Source organism: Natator depressus, chromosome 7 (assembly GCF_965152275.1).
Source record: "Natator depressus isolate rNatDep1 chromosome 7, rNatDep2.hap1, whole genome shotgun sequence".
NCBI classification, from domain to species: Eukaryota; Metazoa; Chordata; order Testudines; family Cheloniidae; genus Natator; species Natator depressus.
In genome coordinates this window covers 107,625,854-107,651,280 of record NC_134240.1, presented here as the reverse complement: position 1 = coordinate 107,651,280, position 25,427 = coordinate 107,625,854, and the positions used below count along the sequence as shown (strand labels likewise).

The 25,427-nt window shown below is 41.8% G+C and overlaps 1 protein-coding gene across 1 annotated transcript; it reads right to left on the bottom strand.

Annotated features, from left to right (window-relative positions):
- Positions 1 to 1,934: 1,934 nt before the first annotated feature.
- On the bottom strand, positions 1,935 to 23,899 carry SFXN4 (sideroflexin 4). The gene is made up of 14 exons (XM_074959252.1): positions 23,565 to 23,899; positions 22,533 to 22,598; positions 16,302 to 16,376; positions 14,246 to 14,272; positions 14,101 to 14,155; positions 12,614 to 12,639; positions 11,252 to 11,305; positions 11,104 to 11,169; positions 10,917 to 10,997; positions 9,711 to 9,801; positions 8,038 to 8,153; positions 7,207 to 7,292; positions 5,340 to 5,457; positions 1,935 to 2,367 (listed from the first exon to the last, which is right to left on the bottom strand). The coding sequence occupies exons 1-14, from the start codon at positions 23,601 to 23,603 to the stop codon at positions 2,290 to 2,292; spliced, it is 978 nt and encodes a 325-aa protein (XP_074815353.1). The 5' UTR covers positions 23,604 to 23,899; the 3' UTR covers positions 1,935 to 2,289.
- Positions 23,900 to 25,427: the final 1,528 nt, after the last annotated feature.

The window sequence follows — 25,427 nt, the reverse complement described above, 5'->3', positions numbered from 1 at the left end:
TTAAGAGCATTGGTAAATCCCTTCTAAATTCACCTTTAGTATGTTGCTGGTACAGGAGTAATGATGAAACAATAGGACAATGTAACTGTAGGATTTATTATGACTTTACTGTAGCAATTAGAACTGTTTCCCTCCCTTTGAAAATGATGGGGCCAGGATACTTTTATTAAAAAAATTTTTATATAGCCAAAAATACTATTAATGAGTGAGCTGATCTAAATGAGCTACTCACAATCCTTTAATAGTCACATCACTGAACTCTCTCCATAATCCATGTAGTACAGCTTTTGCTGCCATTACTGTGTGAGAAGGGCTTTGTTTTTCTTCCTACTACTAGTTGGGGTTTTTACAGTATATTCCTTTGGAGAGCTATATAATACCACCGACAGAATACACAGATATCCTCTGTAGGAGTAGCAAAAGCTCTACTGTCACTCTAAACATAATCAGGCAAGAGGAAAAATAAAATTGATTATGGCATGCAGTAGCACTAAGTGGCAGTCAGGGTGCTGTGTATCATATGATTAAGCAGCCATTCCTGTAGCCTCCTAGTTCACAGTTTTGCTAACATGCCACAAATTCTCAAAAATAGCTATTTTCCTACCAGCTTCTTTTGTGCCTTCCTCTGCTCTGGCCTCTGCTTTCCCCTAAGGAAGAATTGTAAGGACTGCATGGAAGCTACAAAGTGAGAGAAAATGAGAACCTTCAGATTTACAATAGCAGGGGTCTGCCTTATGCCATCTTCTCTCTGAGGCCATGGCAAAGATAGGGCTGAAAGTACTAATTTGGGAGTGGTATTTTGTTTAGAGATTATTTCTGTAAAATCAATTATGAAATAATTGATAAGATGTAGGCATTATCACCTGCAGTCCCACACCTTGCAGAGCTGCTTCAGTAATGGAGTTGGAGCCCCCTGCTAACCATGATTCTGCTGTGTTCTATTCACCATATAGCTTCATAACCAGGTACCATAACAGCTGGATACTCTGCCAGTTATTTGGTGGCCTGCTATAACTACTCGCCTTCTGCCCCATGAAAGACCTATTTGTTTCTCTTCAGCTCTCTGAGTTAAGTGGAGGGACAGTGAATAAGGAATAATAAACAGGTTAGGGATTAATCCAGAATACCTTCCCCAAGCTTGTTTCGCCTCACAGAAACTCCTCCACAGACTTAGAGGAGCTGCTTACATTGTCACCCTTTTCTCCCTAGTGTAGATACACATGCTGAAGTTGCTTGAAGCAATAATAATGCAGGAAACGTACCTTCATTCTCTTCTCTGGGGCGGTTTTCACATGCAAGCTAATTTGGATGAATACAGTCACTCTGTAGAAATAAGGATTTATTTCTAACCCCTCTCACTATAGGATCAGAAAACCACAGCTGCTGTCTTCTTCGGGTCTGACCCAAAGCCCACTGAAGTCAAGGGAAAAGACTCCCTTTGATTTCAGTGGCCTTTGAATCAGGCCTCAAAACTTTCACCTGAAGAGTGAATTTCAGGGGAAGTCCATGAGGTTGGTTCTGTAGTTTGTTTCTGGACACCTTCTTCCTGAACATCTTCCCAATTAAGTTGAAGCAAAGTTGTGTCAGGGTTGTACTGTTTTAAAATAATTTCATTACCCAGTAAACCCAACTTGACTTCCACATGTCACTTATTTTTTATCCCTTGATCAAATCTATTGACTTCTACTTTTGGGGTGCAGTGAGGAATCTTGTTCTTACCCTACATTATGGGCTCAAAGTCACCTCCCCAGATGAAAATATTAATACTACATTGCTACCTCAGTCACTAAGTGTGAAGCAGCATTAAAAGCTTTGTAAGAAGGGAAAACACCTCCCTTCCCCAACTGAAGTTTATCCTTTTACCAGTCATCTTCCCTGTGTTGTATTTCAAAAGAGGGAACAATGGAAAAATAAAGCCTTTTAAGTAATATGCAGTTATAGGTTTTAATAAGTAGGGAATCAACCACATTGCTGTAGGAGAAAGTACAGAATGCTGGATGTTTCTGATGGGTACAGTTATTCAATATTTTCTCTTTCTGGAGTTAATCACATATAAAGTATAGGCATTATTAAGCTATTTTCACACACAGGATTCTATGGGGGATCTTGCAGATGGTTTAGATTAGTCTGTCCGTTTAAAAATGTACTGTTCTAAGCCCAGTCTGAAGGCCTTTCCCATGACTTCAATATTCAAAAATACACTAGACAGATTGATTTAGGTTTGAAGCCTTGTATGGACGTACAAATTCAGTTTGATCAAAAGAGACACTTATAAGTTAAAACCATTTTCTAAACTCCCCTGTTGTAAAAAAGCACAGTTTCTTCTGTGGATGTCAGAATCTCTTTTTCAAGGTCATCTCGTTTTATCTGAAATATAAACAAGAGGATTAGACTTATGTCATTAGTGTTACTTTGGGTCCTAACACATACAAGTCAAAGCTCTATCTACAGCAAACTTTACATAACTTAAAACATGTAATAAAGTGTAACTAAAAACAAGACTGAATGAGGTGTGGTTTTTGGCTGCTATTTTGTTTAGTTATCTTCCCCACATTTAAAGAAATGCGTTATCTAGACCACAGTATAGTCTCCAACTTTGAGTATCAGGCAGTTGCCATTTGATATACTTTGGGTGGCTCTTATACTATAACTGGTAACTTCCCGTATGTGGTGAGCAAATCATAAAGAGGAAAAAGGAACAAGCCACTTGTACTTTCATCACATGACTTCAGAAATTCCATCAACTCTAGTCTACCTTTGTCACTGTAAAAGATGTAACAAGGTACACTAGACCTTTAACATTAGTAAGGGACTCCTCCTGGATCTATATCATCCCATGTTAGAGTTTTCTGGAAGAGTTCCTCAAACAGAGTTGCTGAGGGAGAGAAAATGATTGTGGAAGAAATCCCAGACTCCTCGCTTTGTTCAGGGTGTAAGACTGGAGTTCCATGGTAGTCGATTGGCACTCCCTCTCAGGGACTGCTGGGCATCTAGTTTCCAAGGTTCCTGGGAGGAGAGTGAGGTATTGATTTAAACATCTCCCTTTGTTTGGAATAGGGGAAACAAGAAGGGTTTCTACAGGTATGTTAGCAACAAGAAGGTGGTCCCTTACTGAATGGGGGAGGCAATCTAGTGATAGAGGATGTGGAAAAAGCTAATCTACTCAATGTTTTTTTCGCCTCTGTCTTCACAAACAAGTTCAGCTCCCAGACTACTGCACTGGGCAGCGCAGTATGGGAAGGAGGTGACCAGCCCTCTGTGGAGAAAGAAGTGGTTCAGGACTATTTAGAAAAGCTCGACGAGCACAAGTTCATGGGGCCAGATGCACTGCATCCGAGGGTGCTAAAGGAGTTGGCGGATGTGATTGCAAAGCCATTGGCCATTATCTTTGAAAACTCCTGGAGATCGGGCGAGGTCCCAGATGACTGGAAAAAGGCTAATGTAGTGCCCATCTTTAAAAAAGGGAAGGAGGAGGATCCTGGGAACTACAGGCCAGTCAGCCTCACCTCAGTCCCTGGAAAAATCATGGAGCAGGTCCTCAAGGAATCAATCTTGAAGCACTTAGAGGAGAGGAAAGTGATCAGGAACAGTCAGCATGGATTCATGAAGGGCAAGTCATGCCTGACTAATCTAATTGCCTTCTATGATGAGATATCTGGCTCTGTGGATGAGGGGAAAGCAGTGGACGTGTTATTCCTTGACTTTAGCAAAGCTTTTGACACGGTCTCCCACAGTATTCTTGCCAGCAAGTTAAAGAAGTATGGGCTGGATGAATGGACTATAAGGTGGATAGAAAGCTGGCTAGATCATCGGGCTCAATGGGTAGTGATCAATGGCTCCATGTCTAGTTGGCAGCTGGTATAAAGCGGAGTGCCCCAAGGGTCGGTCCTGGGGCCGGTTTTGTTCAATATCTTCATTAATGATCTGGAGGATGGTGTGGATTGCACTCTTAGCAAGTTTGCAGATAACACTAAACTGGGAGGAGTGGTAGATACACTGGAGGGTAGGGATAGGATACAGAGGGACCTAGACAAATTAGAGGAATGGCCAAAAGAAATCTGATGAGGTTCAGCAAGGACAAGTGCAGTGTCCTGCACTTAGGAAGGAAGAATCCCATGCACTGCTACAGACTAGAGACTGAGTGGCTAGGCAGCAGTTCTGCCGAAAAGGACCTAGGGGTTACAGTGGACGAGAAGCTGGATATGAGTCAACAGTGTGCCCTTGTTGCTAAGAAGGCTAATGGCATTTTGGGCTGTATAAGTAGGAGCATTGCCAGCAGATCGAGGGACATGATTATTCCCCTCTATTCGGCACTGGTGAGGCCCCATCTGGAGCACTGTGTCCAGTTTTGGGCCCCACACTACAAGAAGGATGTGGAAAAATTGGAAAGAGTCCTGTGGAGGGCAACAAAAATGATTAGGGGGCTGGAACACATGACTTATGAGGAGAGGCTGAGGGAACTGGGATTATTTAGTCTGCAGAAAAGAATAATGAAGTGGGATTTGATAGCTGCTTTCAACTACCTGAAAGGGGGTTCCAAAGAGGATGGATCTAGACTGTTCTCAGTGGTACAGATGATAGGAGGAGTAAAGGTCTCAAGTTGCAGTGGGGGAGGTTTAGGTTGGATATTAGGAAAACCTTTTTTACTAGGAGGGTGGTGAAGCACTGGAATGGGTTACCTAGGGAGGTGGTGCAATCTCCTTCCTTCGAGATTTTGAAGGTCAGGCTTGACAAAACCCTGGCTGGGATGATTTAGTTGGGGATTAGGTCCTGCTTTGAGCAGGGGGTTGGACTAGATGACCTCCTGAGGTCCCTTCCAACCCTGATATTCTATGAAACTCAGGGAGTTATAAGGAAGAGAACTGAACCTAAACTCTGGTTTGCTTGTTTGATATACTGGCTTTCAGTTTGAGGAAAAAAGGACTGTCATGATAAGTAAAGCCTCTGAAAAGGACCCTTGCCAACTCCAGGACTGGAAAAACCAAAACTCCCCTGCTAGGGTTTTTTTTCATCACAGAGAACTCCAGGAGTGCAGCTTCATTGTTTGCTTCAGCTTATCATGGTGCATTGAGAAGACTAATTTGAATGAGGTACATATGGTAACTACTCTCAACACAAATTCATTGTACACTGAGTCTGGGCCCCATGGAATCTGACAAGCAGCATCACAATTTAAAACCACTGATCACTTTTAGTACTGTAGTAATTTTAATCCTGCTGATTATTGCTCTCATCTTAAAGTGTTGTCAGTAGACACATGGCAGATGTTCCACATAGCAATCAGTCCTAAAAAGTTATCTAGAGAACACGAAGAACACGGTTTGGATAAATTGACATACCTCTCCCAACTGCGGGAAGACACTGAATGAAACTGGTAATAACGCACCCAATGCTGAAACAGTCATAAGCAGTCTCAGTGGAGTCAAAGTGTGTGGATTGCTGAGTAAAAAGTTTGTGCTGTCAAAAGAGTTGGGAAGATAAATTATTGTTCAAGGCAGACCTGACATGCTTAACTGTCAAATCAGAATCGCTAGTGAAACAAAGGACGTTAAATACTATTTTACAGGAGAAAATTAAAGCTATCGTGCTGTAGTAGGTGAAATAATTTTACATTCCTTGCTTGTGTTTTCTTTATTATATAACTTAGGTTCTTGCTATTCCCTTGCTCCCTACCATGTGCATGGTCTTCTTTACTCTTATTTTGGGCCCAGATCCTACATTATTGTCCACATATGGATGACAATACAGGACTGGGACATAAGCAACAACACGTAAAGGGAAAACAGAAGGTACCAATATGCGTTTGAAATGCCTCAGTCCTTTAATTCAGATTTTTTTTCTTGGATCATTTTGTCTGTTGCTGTTCTATTTAGCCAGTTCTTGGAAGCATGATACTTTCACATTGTACACAGTTATTAAACAGCAGGATGTTTTTATTAATTATGTTACATTAGTGCCTAGGAACCCCACCCAAGGATTCTTCTGGTATAACTTCTCAGTTCACTTAAATTCCTTCCTCGGCATGGTCTATACTGCAAGCCTACATTGTAGCAATAGAAGTAAAACTCAAGCAGAAAAATAGAAGCAAGCAATGAAGTCAGAATAGTCAATAAGGATTCTGATGCCCTCTCCGCTGTGACTGAAAGCACCTCGCTATTCACACCCTGTTGTAATAATCTTTGTACAAAATGTGTCTTGTGAGGTATCATTTGAAAACTAACAAGTTACTGGTCATTAATTCATGGTGAAACATAAATAGCAACATTATATGTAAAGTTATGAAATCTCCCTGTATAATGTTTTTAGAACATGGTCAAAACCACACAGCCCTGCCCAGGCAAAAGTATCTTGGACGAAGAAATGTGTGTTTACCTCAATTTACATATAAGTAGTAAACAGGGTCCTTGAGACAGCAGAGAGAGGAGATGGCAGCAGACAAACCAAATTTGCATTTCGGCAAACACAGGTGAGAAGAAAGAGCATGGAGCCTCCTTCACCACCAGACTCCATGTTGCCTTCTTTACTTTTTGAAAAAATTTTGCTTTGAGGGGCAACCCTCAGAAGAATCTACTTCACAGGTTAACTGGACTATAAAAGAAAGAGGCAGAAATCCCCAAGGGATCTCTCCTCTTCACCTAAGAAGACAAAGGAACCATTCCTTGGACTTTCTTTTTTTTTTTTTTTTTTTTTTTGCGGCGGGGAGAAGAAAAGAGATCCTGACCTGATAATTTGGTCGGCCATATTGCTGGGAACATGTGATAATCTAAACCAATCTAGTATTGTGTTTAAACTGAACTGTTTGGTGACTCCAGTTAAAGCAGCAAACTGTTGAATACTGGCCCTTTACAGAGGCAATGGACCTTTAATATCTGAACTGTACAGGAGAGGGCTGGACAGTGCAGAACACATGTTTTGGGGGAAATCGGGGACTGGGAGTTTGTTGGGGTCACGCAGCAAATAGTAACCAAGGCTGGTGGAAGCCAGACTGTGAGTGGTGTGTTGCTGACAGGCTTCTGGGGTCAGAACTGTTAGACCAGCACTACAGCTGTACACAGACTCAGGGTGTGACCTATAGCCTGGTTGTGAGCGTCCCAGGTTGGGAGCTGCAGCAGCAAAGCATTGTGAGGCGCCCAAGGTTGCAGGGCAGGTGGTGACACAGCCCCCCAGAACTTGATAGCCACACACCCCAGTAGTAGAACCTCTTACCGTTGCAAGAAGTATAGAAGAGACTCCGGAATAATTACTGCTGTCCCAAAAAAGGCTGCTCTTGATAAAGCTGTTTCTTGTACTGCCTAAGAAAAATGTGATTCAAGTTAGAGCTACCTGACGCTCCCACACTGCACTCATGCAGCTTTGCTTTTAGTCTTGGTAACTTATTATTTGTATTACCATACGTAGTCATGGACCAGGACCCCGTTTCCTTAAGTGCTATACCACGCTAGGATTTCGTGCAGTTAAGTGAAGGGTCGAAATTTTTGGTAGGGTTTCTCTCTAAAAGGGAAACTAAACTCTTTCAAGTGGCGAGTATACCAGTTGTGGATTCTGTGTTATCTCAAAAAGGGAAGGTTCCCACTGATGCATTATCTGACATGGAAGTTATTTTAAACTAGTTCAGCCTTGCAAAAGTAGCCTTTTAAAGGTACTGAGCTGCACCTGCTCTCATAGATTCAAAGTGACCCATCTCCCCCGGCATCCCCAACCCACATGCAGCCTTCCCTCTTCTGTCAGGGTGGTTTGCACCACGAGGGTTAGAAGGAAGGGGAAAGTGCCTGGTCTTGTGCCACTGAGGCTGGCTATTGCACTGGATTCCTTGGGATCAAGGGGGCGTCTATCCCCTGTCAACCTGCACAAAGCCAGGGCCCAGCCTGGCTTAAAGGCATTTGTCCAAGTCCACAGAGCAAATCGGTGGATAAGCTTGGAATAAAACACAGAAGTTCCTGGCTCCAATACAGTTAATTCGCTCTATTCTCAATACTAAGGCCAGCTGTTTGTTGGGAGTGAAAACAAGCCAGCATGAACCTATCTTGGTTTGCCTACCTTCAACCCAGCTTTTTGTGACACTCCAACGACCTTGCCATTCTTGTCCATAACTTCGATCCCATTCTCACACTCAGTTCCTCGGACAATCATCACATTAAATGCAGTCAGGCAGGCTGTAAAAGTAAAAAGGTTTTGTGTTTGCTTGTTTGTTTTTTAAAGTTGTTTTGCCCCAACTGGATTTTACCAATTCAATATTAGGACATTTATAATTAATGCACATTTTAAAATTCCAGTGATATTCTGGGATGAATTCCGCAAGTCGTACTTGATAGGAATTGAACTGAGGTATCCCAAGTCTCAGTCCACTGCCCTCTGCACTAAGCTGCACACTGCTCAGTGATATGATCAACAGAACTCAATTATGTTCTTTGCTCCCCAGCCGCACACCTCAAATAATGTGCCTCAGTGCTTTAATTCAGAGCAATCCCATTCACCTGGTACACAACAAGAATATTTCATTTCCCTTCTGGACTTAGCAGTCCATTGTCTTAAAATATCCAGTGTAGTGTCAGCCACTGAAAAAAGTTTTGTGATCCTAAGCTAATGACACAAGGGGATACAGAATATGAGGAGCTGAGAGTCCAATGGGTTTCCTGCCTCAGCTGTCATAATAAAATTCTTACCAAAAATAAGCTCTCAACTCTGAAGGTGACTGAAGAACTGTGAAGAGCAGCATGGGCCAAACATAACCGGGGAGTGCTGGGGAGCTAGCCCTTTTTGAAATGTTAGGTTTATCTTTTCATTAACTTTTTGAAGAGCTGTTCCATAAAGTTGTCAGCACAATTTGTTTCAAACACTAAGACCACTAGTCACCACTTGCCTTCAACATTCCTATCATTAAGTACGTTTTCAGATGAGGAGACACAGGTCTAAGTGACCAGTCCAAGGGGAGGAGAGTCAGTGTCAGAACTTGAAACAGAACTCGGGAGATCTGGACTCCCAGTAATTTCATTTCTGTTCCATCAAAAGTGGGCTTCTAAGCAGATCCAAAGAACATGCCGGGAAGCCCCAGGCCCTGTTGTCATCCTGTCTGTTATATGGAATGCATTTATTATACCTTATAAATTTCAGTTAAAAAAGGTTGCCACTTCCTTTTAATGGCGGTGGGAAATAATATGCCAGTAATGAACGCAACTTTCAGCCATTAAATTACACGCCAAGTTCATCCTGGGTGAAACTTCACTGACCTCAATGGAGTTACGCCAGTGACAAATTTAGCCTGACAGCCTTACAAAGTTGACAAGAACCTGCTGTAATGAGTCTCACTCTTTCCACAACAGTGGCTGCAGAGATAATGTCTTCACTGACAAAGAAGTCGCACACCGGAGAAAAACTGTGGCACATAACATGCACAGGAATTTATTTCCTCAAGAGAAATGGTTGCATGTCCTGTATATGGAAGTAAGGAGAATGCCCTAGGATTTTATGACAGTTCATAGCACTGACCTTTAAACAGAGAATGCAAAATAGCTAGATATAAACTTTCATTAACTTTCATGCAGAAAATAAAGTACCTAGTGAAGGCAGCAGGTGAAGACTAAGGGCTACATCCTGGTTTGGTTCTATATAAAGATATAGAAGTTCTAAAGGCAGATTGACAGCCGCACATGGGCTGTAACAGATACAAGAACAAATCCACAGCTATTTGTTTTCAATTTACTTTTACTCACCAAGAAGTGGAATGGGTAAAATTTTTCTGAAGAACGTTTGCATAGAAGGATTATTCACTCTATTTTGTGTCATGACAAAGTGAGGAAATGCCTAAGAAATTTGGAAGAAACACATATTCTGTTAATAATTAAACCAATAATGAAATTTGGGCCACAGATTGGAAAAAGAAAACCTGTGGCTTTGTATTTTAAATGCTTTTGATAAAACTAGGCTGTTAAAAAAAGAATCGGGTTTACCAATTTGAAGGAGAACAAATTTTCTCTAATAACTGGGTTTTTTTGTGATTACACGTTTTACAGAAAAAAGGGGAAATGAAACCTTTATCAAAGAAAAATGGCAATTAATAATTATATTCTGGACGGTAGTCTCTACTACTCAGTATCAGCACATGGGATATAAAAATGTCAACTGTGAAATTAACAGATACTAAAAAGAGCTTATGAATGGGAATAAAAATATATGAACAGTCTGTCTAGATATTTATGAAGCACCCAGACACTATGTTATCTAGGTGTGGAAAATGAACTAAAAACCATTTAAGTTTTCTTAGCAATACATATCACCACACTCACGAAGTTTTGCCAATTATAGTGTAATTCAATAAATCTTAGATATACTTGTTGTGTGCTTGAATTTAGTGGTGATTGAACAGCCCTGGAGTCTGAAATCCTCATAAATCAAAAACCTTGAATCCGATAACAGACTGAGGCCAAAACTCCCAAACTGAATATTCCCAAAGTTCATAGCGTCAAATCCAAAACTCTACCATGGCTTCGGGCATTTAAATTCAGTCAGTTATAACGGTAGGTATAAGCTAAAAACTTGGATCTAGAACCTAACTAGTAATATTTCATGATGACCTGCTAAATTAGTTTATGTTTTGTAGAACCAGTGTTCATTCTGTGGTTTCCTAACAGAGATAGAGAATGATAAAAACAAAATTTAATACTGGCAGGAAAAAAGCTACTAAATTCTAACCTCAGAGGAAGATGAGTAAATAGCAAAGGTAAAGGCTTGCATTCCTGATCAAGAGCAACAGAGGTTGCAATCTTCTATACCCAACAGGACTGGGAGGAAATTAGCTAGGGTGACTTTGGGCTCTGGAAGAACTGACTTGGAGGGTACTAGGCCTTGTGACAATCCCATTATCAGTCCCCCACGCCAGAGCATCAGAAAGTAATTATTGAGATCATGCAAATACGTACTCCTATACATGCTGCATAAGAGATGGCACCTGTGCTCAGAAGGAGTTGCTTTTCTGGCAGCTTTTGTGGCAATGCTGTTTCCTAAAAGTCAGAACACACACACTATGTAAATTCAGTTTCATCAGCTCATGTTCAAAGTGGTATCATGCAACTAAAAAATAATAATAATTTAAAAAAACCCACATACTTCAGTTTTAGCTGTAGCATTTCCATTTGCTATGGTGAATCCAGCAGCGTATGCATGAAACAGGAACTGCAGAAAAGGAGAATGTAAACAACAGTGTATTTTTGGATCTTGGGTAACAGACTTATAACTGTAGAATGAAAATGGTTACCTGCCAAATAAATGCTTGCTTTGCTCCTCTTTGTGGTAGTAAACTAGCAAAAACCTAAGAGGAAAGCACCAAGGGAAAGTTAGTCTCAATGAAACCAGGGCCCTATGGACAGAAGTGGCTGATTTAAGTATGAAGGAGACTAATCTATTATTTATTATTATTTACAATAGCACCAAAGGCCTCAGGCAAGACAGGGGCTTATTAGGGGAGCTGTTGTGCAAAGACACCAGTAGTTTCTTGCTGTGGACACCTCATTCGCCCTTAGTGGCCCAACAAGCCATATATCCCTTCCATATATCCAAGCATATTTACTTTCCCATTTAATAGAAAAGTAAAATAGTCATTCAAACAGTGGGTATGAGACTAGCTAGGTGACACATTCTCACACCAGGAATAACAGACACCTTCACAGCTGTGGGATACAAAGAGAAACAAATGGAGTCAGATCATAAAATATTAGATACAAGGAAGAACAAGAGTCAGATACTCAGTCTTCGTTGGAGGGTACAGATGCTAAGCCTAATTTGATCCCAGGCCTGATCCTTAAGGATTTACTTTCCAGCTGCTACATTTTGAGATTTATGGACCACATTCAGCTATGGCATAAGTTGTGCAACTGTAACCCACAGGGGTCAATGTGCATTACTTGTCCCTGATCCACAGGCTACGGGTCTGTCACAGCTCTCAGCTACAGAGCTTGACTCTTTGGCTCAAGCTCTCAGGAGTCATGCTTTTAGTTCTGGAGATCCCTAGTTCAATCCATGATGTTGACCAAGATGTAGCAGTTATCAAATGAATGGAGTTCAAATCCACGGAGAGGGATGTGCAACACACACTTCATTTAATACACAACTCTTGTCAATGAGGAGTGGTACTAGTTTATGCCAAGGTTTAATCTAGCCCTATCTATTAAAGCTCCCCAAATTGTGACATATACACCAAGTACATAATCTTTGGGGGCATTATTACAAGAATTATTTTCTGCCCATGTGTATTTTCACTGGCACCCTGCAATTTATTTGCAAGTAGATAATATTCTGGTTCCAAACAGCAGAGTGTGAGGCTTTCTGTGTCTCTCTCTAAATTCAATTCTGGGTAAACATAGGAAAGTCAGGCCTTGTTCTAACTGGCTCATGAATTTCGACAGAAGACATGTGAATGATTGACTTTCATGTGTGAACAATGTTCTTGAATGTTTGGAAAGCAAAGTGACCAGTGGTTTGGGGTGTCTTGATTTTTGGGTATCCAACTCGACATCTCGCACTCAGAAATTGAGATGCCTAAAATGACTCATCACTTCTGAAAATTTAGATAATTATAAATACACATATAGATCCACTGCAATCTTCCATTATTACTCACCAATGGGGTGACTAAGGGCAGGAAAGCTAAAAGAAGAAACAAAATTTTTTAGTAAATCAACTTGTGGGGCTGGGTAGTTGGCTTGGGGATGAGGGGAGAGGAAACAAATATGACTAGTCCAAAAGAAAACACTGGGGTTTGACCTTTGTCTCTCATTCCCTAACCAGAAGGTTGAAGCATCTCCAAGATACTGCTCTCACAAAATGCAACAGCCCATAGCAACAGTGCTAATGGGAAGCTACATAACTCTATAGAAAGAAAAGGAGTACTTGTGGCACCTTAGAGACTAACAAATGTTTTTGAGTGTAAGCTTTCGTGAGCTACAGCTCACTTCATCGGATGCATGCAGTGGAAAATACAGTGGGGAGATTTATATACGCAGAGAACATGAAACAATGGGTGTTACCATACACACTGTAAGGAGAGTGATCAGGTAAGGTGAGCTATTACCAGCAGGAGAGCTGGGGGGAAAAACCTTTTGTAGTGATAATCAAGGTGGGCCATTTCCAGCAGTTGACAAGAAAGTCTGAGGGGCGGGGGGGAAACATGGGGAAATAGTTTTACTTTGTGTAATGACCCATCCGCTCCCAGTCTCTATTCAAGCCTAAGTTAATTGTATCCAGTTTGCAAATTAATTCCAATTCAGCAGTCTCTTAGGTCCCGTCCCCCCCCCGCCCCCCGGCTCTCCTGCTGGTAATAGCTCACCTTACCTGATCACTCTCGTTACAGTGTGTATGGTAACACCCATTGTTTCATGTTCTCTGTGTATATAAATCCCCCCACTGTATTTTCCACTGAATGCATCCGATGAAGTGAGCTGTAGCTCACGAAAGCTTATGCTCAAATAAATTTGTTAGTCTCTAAGGTGCCTCAAGTCCTCCTTTTCTTTTTGCGGATACAGACTAACACGGCTGCTATTCTGATAACTCTATAGGGAATTCATTTCACCCCTCCCAAAAGACAACTGTGGTGACAAGATTTGCATAAGAAAAGTGAGAGGTTACATTAGGTAATGAATAAATAGCCTTCGTGAAAGTATATCTGTGTCTCATCCAAACTCTGTGCAATCCTGGCTTAATATTTCATGACCCCAACCAGATTCTACCCACAGGACGGACTCCAGCCAGCCTGGAGCAAAGCTGGTTGTGTCAGACCATAGCTATGTGGATTAAGGGAAAACCCAGTGCACCATAATATACATTAAGAGATTTGGGTACTGTTCATATGGTGCCAAAAACTAGTGACTGGTCAGTATATTTCCCCCTAGGGAGTCAGTGTGCAGACACTGCTCAGAGCAGATGAACTATGTGAAAGGTGTATACAAATCAATTTTCTTTAAAGGACTACAGGAATAGTCTTCAACTGAGATAAATATAACCAACATGAATAACAGTGGCCTCATTTTTCTGTAACTAGAAGGGCCCCCAAGCGTTTGTCATTGGAAACCTGTCAAAAATGTGCAGTAAGCTTCTATTACAGCAACTGACCTGGTGGTCTAAACACAAGGGGAATTATCTCGCCAGTACCAGGGTGCACAGAGGACTTAAAGAAAAAGAAAAGAAAGTTAGGACATCTCTCTCAGCCTAAATGAAAAATATGAGAAGTAAATTCCAACATCTTTTATAAACTCACCAGACTCAGCTTCCAGGCTTGTTTTACCTAGCATGATTTGAAAATAAGATTAGCAATGGCACTTCAGAAGAGGTTTAATGGCTAAAATCTTATTTCTAACTTTGTTTATTCTATATAATCTTTCTGTAACGATAACTGACATTTATACATAGCATGTCATACACACACCCATTTGATTATATTCTCCTTAAAATTCCCCCAGGGATTCTACTGAATACAATATTTTATTTTTTTTCTGTCCTGACATGTTGTGTATTGTTGTCTAGCAGCATTAGAACATACAAAACCATCAGGTTGGAAAGTGAGTAAAAATACAGCCGAAATAGCAATGGAATTTTAGGATAGAATACCACCAGCTCTTAATTTGGCTTAAAGTCTAAACACACCAGCCCTTCCAAAAAAGGGCCAGGAAAATCTTAATAATGACAAGGGGTCATGACTTAATTTTACATCTCATCCCAAAGGCAGCACCTCTAGTGACATAGCGCTATCTAACACCGGGCTGGGACATGTGATTCAGTGATGAACCAAAGAATTCCACCTGATGAATCCCCAGTTCAGTACTACTTCCTGCAGAAAGATTCTCTGCAGAGGTTTTCCATCCAAGTATTGACCAAGCCTGCCACTGCTTCGTTTATGAGAACTGATGGACAGACCAAGCTGGAATAGTTGCAGTTCATCTGCAGCCCACGTGACAATGAAGCATCGATGATTTAAAATAAGTGTAATAAAGATTTTGCATAGTTCACATCAGACAAGAATGTACAGACTCTATGGCTGAGCTGTGGGAGAAAGCAGAAGTATTAGGTTATCAAGAGGATTGATTCCTATGATTCTCTGGCACTTTTTAAGAGAACAATATTATGCACAAATGAATGATACTTTCTTGGATGATGGAACTGGAGTCCAAAATTAAGGTCAGCAGCTACCCTAGGAATTCTTCTACCAGCTTATAAGAGACAGAAAATCTGGGTGGTAACGCAGATTTGTTGAAGCTTTTTTTAATTTTTTTTGGGCCCCGTATGTATCTCAGGCTCTCTCAGTACCTGCCTTTTCTAATACAGTCATGACAGCTGTTTCATTCATGAAGTATGTAGCCTCTATTTTCCATAAGCAATACTATAAAGTACTCAAATAGACACACACTCAGGTATAACTCTTAAACACATCATTTGGGTCCAGCAAATAGTCTGTCCAAATTAATTACAGTAGAACCTCAGAGTTATGAACACCTTGGGAACAGAGGTTGTTCATAACTCTGAAGTGTTTGTGACTGTGAACAAAACGTTATGGTTGTTCTTTCAAAAGTTTAGAACTGAACCTTGACTTAATACAGCTTTGAAACTTTACTATGCAGAAGGAAAATGGTGCATTTAACTATCTTAATTTAAATGAAAAAAGCACAGAAACAGTTTCTTTACGTTGTCAAATCTTTTTTTTTTAACTCATTTTTTTTTAGTAGTTTACATTTAACACTGTACTGTACTGTATTTGCTGCTTTTTTTCTTGGCGTGGGGTAGTGGGGGGGAAGGGCGGTGTCTCTGTGGCTGCCTGATTGTGTACTTCTGGTTCCAAATGAGGTGTGTGGTTGCCCAGTCAGTTTGTAACTCTAAGATTCTACTGTAAGAGCAACTAGTTGCTGAAATCTGTGTGGTTGGGTATAGGTCATACAGTCATGCATGTAAAAATGCCAACAGATGCTGAGAACTTAAAAACTGGGTGCAACAGATTGCAATTCCTGGCGATGATCGAACCTGGTGATGTTCTGAACAAAAAGAGCTCTCAGCCATGCTTGTAGCTGTTTCCATCGCTTCACACCAACTCCGGCATTTTAGGCTTCAGAGTGACACACAAAGTGACATTCCTAAAATCTTATTATATATAAACTGCTCCTAAGAAGTCATTTTAGAAGTCCAGCAAGAAGGACCCTCGTTCATCACTCAGGCAAAACCCCCAAGCTCCAAGAGCTAAATAAGGCTGCTAAAAGAAAAGTCAAATACTTCAAATGGGATACATACAAACATATACAGTTTATTAGAGGATATGTGTTAGATACCTTTTTGTCCCGTAAAGGCTCTTGAAGAGTCTGAGCACCGGTTTGTAAAAGTAATCTGGATTTTTCTATTTCTTCCTAAAAAAACAAAACCAGAAATAAAGATCAGTCATTCTTTTCCAATACCTTCCTCCCATCCCCACTCCTCCATCCAAAACTTCTGTTGTAACAGCCCTTCTGTGCTGGCCTGGTGCTTGTAAATACAAAATTAGACCATCGTGCTCATATGCTTTTACACATACATGCTGATCAGAACTACACCAGTTCAGTGGCCTCAAGATTATGCGCACACACGTTATTTATGTCAACCCCTCTGTCTATAGCATTATCAGGTCCAGTGCGTTATTTTAGGTGGCAAACCTGCGAACGCTTATGCGTGTGCCGAACTTTAAGCATGTGAACAGTCCCACTGAAGTCAATGGAACTACTTGGTTAAAATTATGCACGTGCATGTTTGCTGGCTTGAGTAACTTGCACACCAGAGATATCGTTTTGTTTTCCTCACAAGCAGCTGAATGTCTAATTTTAAATGAAAACACAACATAGGTCGGCCAGCCAAGTAAATACGAGTCACTACATCATCAGATCCTCCAGCATCTTAACTTTAATAAGTTTAAAATGAAGTTTTGGACCTTACAGCTTTCCATTACAATTGAACTTTTAACGTAAGAGCAACATAAGAACGACCTTACTAGGTCAGACCAATGGTCCAACTAGCCCAGTACCCTGTCTTTCAACAGTGGCCAATGTCAAGTCTTCAGAGGGAATGAACAGAACAGGACAATCATCGCACGATCCATCCCGTCGTCCGCTCCCAGCTTCAGAAGCTAAAGACACTCAGAGCACAATGTTGCATCCTTGACCATCCTGGCTAATAACCATTGATGGACCTATTCTCCATGAACTCAAGTTCTTTTTTGAACCCTGTTATAGTTTTGGCCTTCACAACATCCCCTGGCAATGAATTCCACACGTTGACTGTGCGTTGTGTGAAGAAGTACTTCCTTTTGTTTGTTTTAAACCTGCTGCCTATTAATTTCATTTGGTGACCCCTAGTTCTTGTGTTATGTGAAGGAGTAAATAACAATTGCTTATTCACTTTCTCCACACCAATCAAGATTTTATAGACCTCTATCATATCCCCTCTTAATCATCTCTTTTCCAAGCTGAAAAGTCTCAGTTCTTTTAATCTGTCCTCATACGGAAGCTATTCCATTCCCCTAATCAATTTGATTGTCCTTCACTGTACCTTTTCCAATTCTATTCTATCTTTTTTGAGATGGGGTGACCAGATTTGCATGCAGTATTCAAGATGTGGGCGTACCATGGATTTATATAGAGGCGTTATGATATTTTCTGTCTTATTATCTATCCCTTTCCTAATGGTTCCAAACATTATTAGCTTTTTTGACTGCCACTGCACATTGAGCCAATGTTTTCAGAGAACTATCCACAACGATTCCAAGATCTCTTTCTTGAGTGGTAACAGCTAATTTAGATCCCATTGTTTTGTATGTACAGTTGTGATTATGTTTTCTAACGTGCATTACTTTGCATTTACCAACATTTAATTTCATCTGCCATTTTGTTGCCCAGTCGTTCAGTTTTGTGAGATCCCTTTGTAGCTCTTTGCAGTCTGCTTGGGACTTAACTATCTTGAGTAGTTTTGTATCATCTGCAAATTTTGCCACCTCACTGTTTACCCCTTTTCCCAGATCATTTATGAAAATGTTGAACAGCACTGGTTCCCGTACTGATCTGTGGGGGACACCACTATTTACCTCTCTCCATTCAGAAAACTGACCATTTTTGCTACCCTTTGTTTCCTATCTTTTAACCAGTTACTGATCCACGCGAGAACCTTTACTTCTTACCCCATGACTGCTTACTTTGCTAAAGAGCCTTTAGTGAGGGATCTTGTCAAAGGCTTTCTGAAAGTCTAAGTACACTATCCAATGAATCACCCTTGTCCACATGTTTGCTGATTTCCTCAAAGAATTCTAATAGATTGGTGAGGCATGATTTCCCTTTACAAAAGCCATGTTGACTCTTCCCCAACAAATCGTATTCTTCTATGTATCTGATAATTCTGTTCTTTACTATAGTTTCAAGCAATTTTCCTGGTCCTAAAGTTAGGCTTATTGGCCTGTGTTTGCCAGGATCACCTCTGGAGGCTTTTTTAAAAATTGGCATCACATTAGCTATCCTCCAGTCATCTGGTACAGAAGCTGATTTAAATGATAGATTATATACTGCAGTTAATAGTTCTGCAATTTCATATTTGGAGTTCTTTCAGAATTCTTGGGTGAATACCATTTGGTTCTGCAGACTTATTATTGTTTAATTTATCCATTTGTTCCAAAACCTCCTCTAATGGAAACCTGAATCTGGGACAGTTCCTCAGATTTGTCACCTAAAAAGAATGGCTCAGGTTTGGGAACTTTCCTTTCACCCTCTGCAGTGAAGACTGATGCAAAGAATTAACTTAGTTTCTCTGCATTGGCCTTATCTTCCTCCAATGCTCTTTTAGCACCTTGATCATCCGCTGGCCCCACTGATTGTTTAGCAGGCTTCCTCCTTCTGATGTACTAAAATTTTTTGCTGTTAGTTTTTGAGTATTTGGCTAGTTGCTCTTCAAATTATTTTTTGGACTTTCTAATTATACTTTTACACTTGACTTGCCAGAGTTTATGCTCCCTTCTATTTTCCTCAGTAGGGTTTAACTTCGAATTTTGAAAGGATGCCTTTTTGCCTCTAACCACTTTATAAAAAATACACATATACTTACAAGGAAAAGGGACCGTATACATATTGGACTCTAATTTTGGAGGCTCGACATTCCAAGGATCTTCTAGGAGAGAACTACTAGGTGACCTTACTTTTCATCATGAACACATCTCCCTTTACATCATGAACATATCATCTCCCTTTGCAACACTCTGCCTTACTTCATACTTCAGCTGTAACCCTGTAGGTCTTGAGAAAAATGTATATATAAACAATTTTTGGTCACAGTCAAGATAATTCACAGATTTTTTTTAATCTGGTTTGCACTTAAAAATATGAATTAAAGATTTCAAAAACATATACAGAAAGAAAAGGAGTACCTGTGGCACCTTAGAGACTAACAAATTTATTTGAGCATAAGCTTTCGTGAGCTACAGCTCACTTCATCGATACATTCAGTGGAAAATACAGTGAGGAGATTTATATACATAAAGAACATGAAACAACAAAAAAACTTCAAAAACAGACTCCAACGAGAGACTGCTGACTTGGAATTAATTTGCAAACTGGGTACAATTAACTTAGGCTTGAATAGAGACTGGAAGTGGATGGGTCATTACACAACGTAAAACTATTTCCCCATGTTTATCCCCCACCCCCACCGTTCCTCAGACGTTCTTGTCAACTGCTGGAAATGGCCCACCTTGATTATCACTACAAAAGGTTCCCCCCCACCCCCATCCCTACCACCGCTCTCCTGCTAGTAATAGCTCACCTTACCTGATCACTCTCGTTACAGTGTGTACGGTAACAGCCACTGTTTCATGTTCTCTACGTATATAAATCTCCCCACTGTATTTTCCACTGAATGCATCCGATGAAGTGAGCTGTAGCTCACGAAAGCTTATGCTCAAATAAATTGGTTAGTCTCTAAGGTGCCACACGTCCTCCTTTTCTTTTTGCGAATACAGACTAACACGGCTGCTACTCTGAAACCTGTCATATACAGAAAGGGTTGCAATATTTTCTTTCCATCACTTTGGACAAAAATGACTAGATAGTAGAAGATATGCCAGCTGTATGTATTGTCTCTATACATGATAAGCTTCTAATGAAGCAGAATCAATAGACCAGAGGGGAAAAAATTCTGCCACAAAAGTTTGTGTGACAGTTTCTATATAATTAATGAAATACCTTTATACCTGAATATTTATACCTTAAAATCTGATAATCGAGTCTAACATCAAAAAATAATCTTATTTACCGAGGTGAAATATATTATGTATAAATCACAAGTTGTTCTAGAGCAAAGACATTTCCAACCAGCCACACCTTCAGAATATTTACCCCCATAAGTAGCCACACTCATTTCACTGGGGCTTACCTCATTAATAAAACACTTACACACATGAATAATCCTTATCGGACCTGGTTTCCAGTGGTGAAAGGCCATGAGGGGAAAGCAGTGGACGTGTTGTTCCTTGACTTTAGCAAAGCTTTTGACATGGTCTCCCACAGTATTCTTGCCAGCAAGTTAAAGAAGCATGAGCTGGATGAATGGACTATAAGGTGGATAGAAAGTTGGCTAGATCGTCGGGCTCAACGGGTAGTGATCAATGGCTCCATGTCTAGTTGACAGCGGTATCAAGCGGAGTGCCCCAAGGGTCGGTCCTGGGGCCGGTTTTGTTCAATATCTTCATCAATGATCTGGAGGATGGTGTGGATTGCACCCTCAGAAAGTTTGCAGATGACACTAAACTGGGAGGAGTGGTAGATATGGAGGAGGGTAGGGATAGGATACAGAGGGACCTAGACAAATTAGAGGATTGGGCCAAAAGAAATCTGATGATGTTCAACAAGGACAAGTGCAGAGTCCTGCACTTAGGACTGAAGAATCCCATGCACCGCTACAGACTAGGGACCGAATGGCTAGGCAGCAGTTCTGCAGAAAAGGACCTAGGGGGTTACAGTGGACGAGACGCTGGATATGAGTCAACAGTGTGCCGTTGTTGCCAAGAAGGCCAATGGCATTTTGGGATATATAAGTAGGGGCATTGCCAGCAGATGGAGAGACGTGATCGTTCCCCTCTATTCGACATTGGTGAGGCCTCATCTGGAGTACTGTGTCCAGTTTTGGGCCCCACACTACAAGAAAGATGTGGAAAAATTGGAAAACGTCCAGCGGAGAGCAACAAAAATGATTAGGGGACTGGAACACATGACTTATGAGGAGAGGCTGAGGGAACCGGGATTGTTTAGACTGTAGAAGAGAAGAATGAGGGAGGATTTGATAGCTGCTTTTAACTACCTGAAAGGAGGTTCCAAAGAGGATGGATCTAGACTGTTTTCAGTGGTAGCAGACGACAGAACGAGGAGTAATGGTCTCAAGTTGCAGTGGGGGAGGTTTAGGTTGGATATTAGGAAAAACTTTTTCACTAGGAGAGTGGTAAAACACTGGAATGCGTTACCTAGGGAGGTGGCGGAATCTCCTTCCTTTGAAGTTTTTAAGGTCAGGCTTGACAAAGCCCTGGCTGGGATGATTTAGTTGGGGATCGGTCCTGCTTTGAGCAGGGGGTTGGACTAGATGACCTCCTTAGGTCCCTTCCAACCCTGATATTCTATGAACTTCAATGGAAGTATGGCAATTTGCACCAGCTGAGAATCTACCCTCAACGTGGATCTACCCCCCTGCCCTTTTATGGCATAAAGGGGCCCTAAAAACCAGCTGGGTAAGAATTCCCCCATTGCAGACAGTGTGTAGGACTGCCATAGGGGGGTCCTCTGAGGACCTCTTCACAAGCCTGTCTGTGGCAGGGCTGCAGCAGGCAGCACTTCAGAGATTCCAGGCAGTGGAACAGCTCAAAGGGCAGCCGGGGGAGATTGCCCTAATATAGACAGGCCCGTAGTGGAAACAAATTGCAGAGATGCACAGAAGTTTACACTGCACCGTCTTGTACTGTACCTGGCATGGGGCAGGGCTATTATTCCTTCACTTTTGTGGCCCCTAAATTCAATCATAAATTTCACTGAAACGTGAACTGCCATATTATACTGCCAAAGTCTAAGCAGATTCTAACAGATAATACTAAAGGCAGAATTTGTAGGTAGGTGCATCACAATGTATTTTTAATTGGACTTTTTCAGGTTATATGGCTGCCATGCAAGACCCTGAACGTCAGTGCAGCTGCAACACTGAGGAAGGGATAGAAGGATGCTGGACAGCAAGGAAAATCCTAGTTTCCTACAATTACTGTTATGGGATATTTAATATCTAACGTGGACACCCCAACTGTAAGGGCTTATCACAGTAACCCTTATGAAATGCATTTTATCTATGTAAGGAAGGGATGAGTCAACACTGTTGGGATTTGCTCCTGCGGATCCTTTGAGTCTTGTGCAGAACAGCCTGCGCTTACACTTCTCACTTCACATCACCCACACGTTCAAGTCATGTGCAAAGCTACAACTGTGAAACTGTAATTTTGTAAAAAGAGGTAAAGTACTTACATTAGATTTCAGTAAGGTGGTAGGGTCTAAAATATCTGCCCAGTGAAGAAATCTTTGGAAAAAAGACTAATAAAAATATACATTAAGGAAACTGTACAAATATTTTGCAGTTCAGCTTAATTAACTCTTTTTTGTAGCTGGCAGAAATAAACCAAGAATCTCTGTCTACTTCTTTGTTTTTTCAACTCTTTTTTATTTCCACGAGCAATAGCAACCCCCTATTTTTTGTTATAATCTGGTAGCCAGAATGACAGTCTCAAGCTAAGAGCCACCTTTCTTCTTTGCTATGGTGAGAAAAACTTTTATCTGCGAGAAAACTAAGGTTGCCTTTGAGCTCATAAAACTTGCAACAAAGCAAATCTGCTTGCTAAGACCCTGGGGAGGAATGCACTTGGCAATGGTTACGTTCCTTCCCACCTCGTTTGGGGAGCAGTAGGTATGGCATCTCTAGCAGTCCAACTGTGTGCTTTGGAGTGACATCACGGGTTAGGGGCGCTGTATAAACCAAAAAGGAGACAAAAGCCACCAAGGCACCTCATAATCTGAAGCTAGGGTGACCAGATAGCAAGTGTGAAAAACCGGGACACTTTTTAATGGGGTACCAGGGGTACATACATAAGACAAAGCCCCTCATATGGGGAGGGCTGGTCACCCTAAAGCACACAGCTGTAAAACTGGCTGGTTGCACAGGCAGATCCGGGCAGGATGTGCACCCAGCCTTCCCCCGCATGTCGGGGCGGCCCCTTCCCCGGTCCTAGGGCGAATGCCTGCGACCTTCAGCGGTGGAGGGAGGCGAGCGGGGTAATTGCAGGGGCAAGAAAGTCTCCTTCCCGCAGGGCCACAGTGCGCATGGCTGACCCCGCACTCCCCCCGGCAGGCTCTGGCGTGACCCGATGCGATCAATCTCCTGCTCCCGGCCGCCCCGCCAGAAATGCCTCTTCGCTGGGCTGCCCCCCTGCTTCTCCCCCCGCCCCGTGCCCGCTCCTGCGACCTGAGCCCCCGCTGCCCGGGCAGGGCTCTCCCGCTCCCTACTTTGCCCTCCGTGCTCCAGAATTGCAAGTTCACATCCATGAGGCTGAGCAGCCGCTGTGCCGCGCCGGAAAAGGTCCTGCCACGGGGAGGCTCCGGCTGCTGCACACTCCCGGCAGCCGCTTTCCTTTCCCCGTTGCTGGCGAGCGCAGGCCGCTTCGATCTGGTCCTGCTGCGGGGCGCTGGCAGGAGCTCGGGCTCCTGAGCTGCCTTTCCCCGCACTAGCTGGATGCGCCTGGACCCCTGGACAGAAATGGCCAGCGCAGCTGAAACGAGGGACAGCCGCCTCGGCTAGTAGCTGCACGGCCCGAGACAGCCCCTTCCTCTAAGCCCAGCCCCTAGGTTAATTCCTCCGTGCGCTACACCTGCTTAGGGATACCCCCCAATTTACACAGACAGGGTGGGATTTTCTAAAGGACCAGGGGGAGGTGGGCACCTCATCCCTTCTGAATTACAAAGGAATTTGGATGCTTAATTCTCCTACACCCATTTGGAAAAAAAAAACACCCTGATTCTTGCACTATTTAAGAAAAAAATCATTGCCCCTTTTACAGGAGGCAAAAATAATAGAACACTCCCAAACCATAACCAACTGCCCTCCCCAATGCTTAAGAAATGGCCCTTGTACTGACCCCTGGGTATCCCAGTTCTTGATTAGGGAACATAGTGTTGGCTATATCTTATTTATGATTTGTACATCCTACCTTCCAGGGTTTATTTTTAAATGGACAAAGTTGAAAAACTTACAGCAAAACAAGAACACCAGATTCAAGTCTGCTTGGTTTTATTTATACTGAACTCATTTGCATTGTTCATGTCTCCTGCCTTTTAGTTCAACTAGTGAGTTAAGATTTAAATTTTAGATTAAACTAATACATTATAAGGGTCCTTTTGTGCTGTGAACTTCCCTGTTATGTGAGGGGCTGCCAGCACTCTTCATGCCAGCAATTTTAATCCTCTAGCTTCTGCTATGGATTAAAGGTTCACCACCTTGGCCCAGGAACTGCTGAAATTACTTTTCAGTTTCTTCACTAATGTGGTGGTCTAATATTAATTGATTTTGGGGGACAGCAGAACATTGCAGGGAGAATAATGGACTAATTTAAAGAAAATCCCTTCCATGCGGGACATTTGTTTATAACTAAAAAAAAAAAAAAAAAAAAAATTACGGCTCCTGTCATGGTATCTGTTCACACAGCTCTTAAGACCACTAGAAACAAGTGTCCACTATCCTACAGCAGACAGTATTTCTGGAAAAAAAAAAAAAAAAAAATCTAAGGGCTTGTCTACACTACCCACCGGATCGGGTAGTATAGTATGGATGCGATAAATCGACCGCTGAGCGCTCTCCTGTCCACTCCAGTACTCCACCAGAAAGAGAAGCGCAAGCGGAGTAGACAGGAGAGCATCAGCTGTCGACTAATCGCAGTAAAGACACCGTGATAAGTAGATCTAAGGATGTTGACTTCAGCTATGCTATTCCTGTAGCTGAAGTTGCGTATCTTAGATCGACCCCGTGTTGTAGTGTAGACAAGCCCGAAGCAGTGACAGCCAAATTGATGGTCATAAAAAAGCAGGGGAGAGAACAGATATAGTATATGTAAAATTTATAGTATAAATCAAGAACTTATTTAATAATCAAGATTATTTAGTATTTGCATTACAGTAAGTGCCCTAAAGACCCAACACTATCAGGGCCCATTGCAGTAGGTATTGTAGAAACACATAGTAAGAAAGTCCTTGCCACAAAGGGTTTACAATTGAACTAGATAAGACATAATTACTTCCAACTTACCTAGCAGTGAGACCCAGCTGTGACTCACCATATGCCTGTTCAGTTCTAGCAACTGAAAATACACCCAAAGT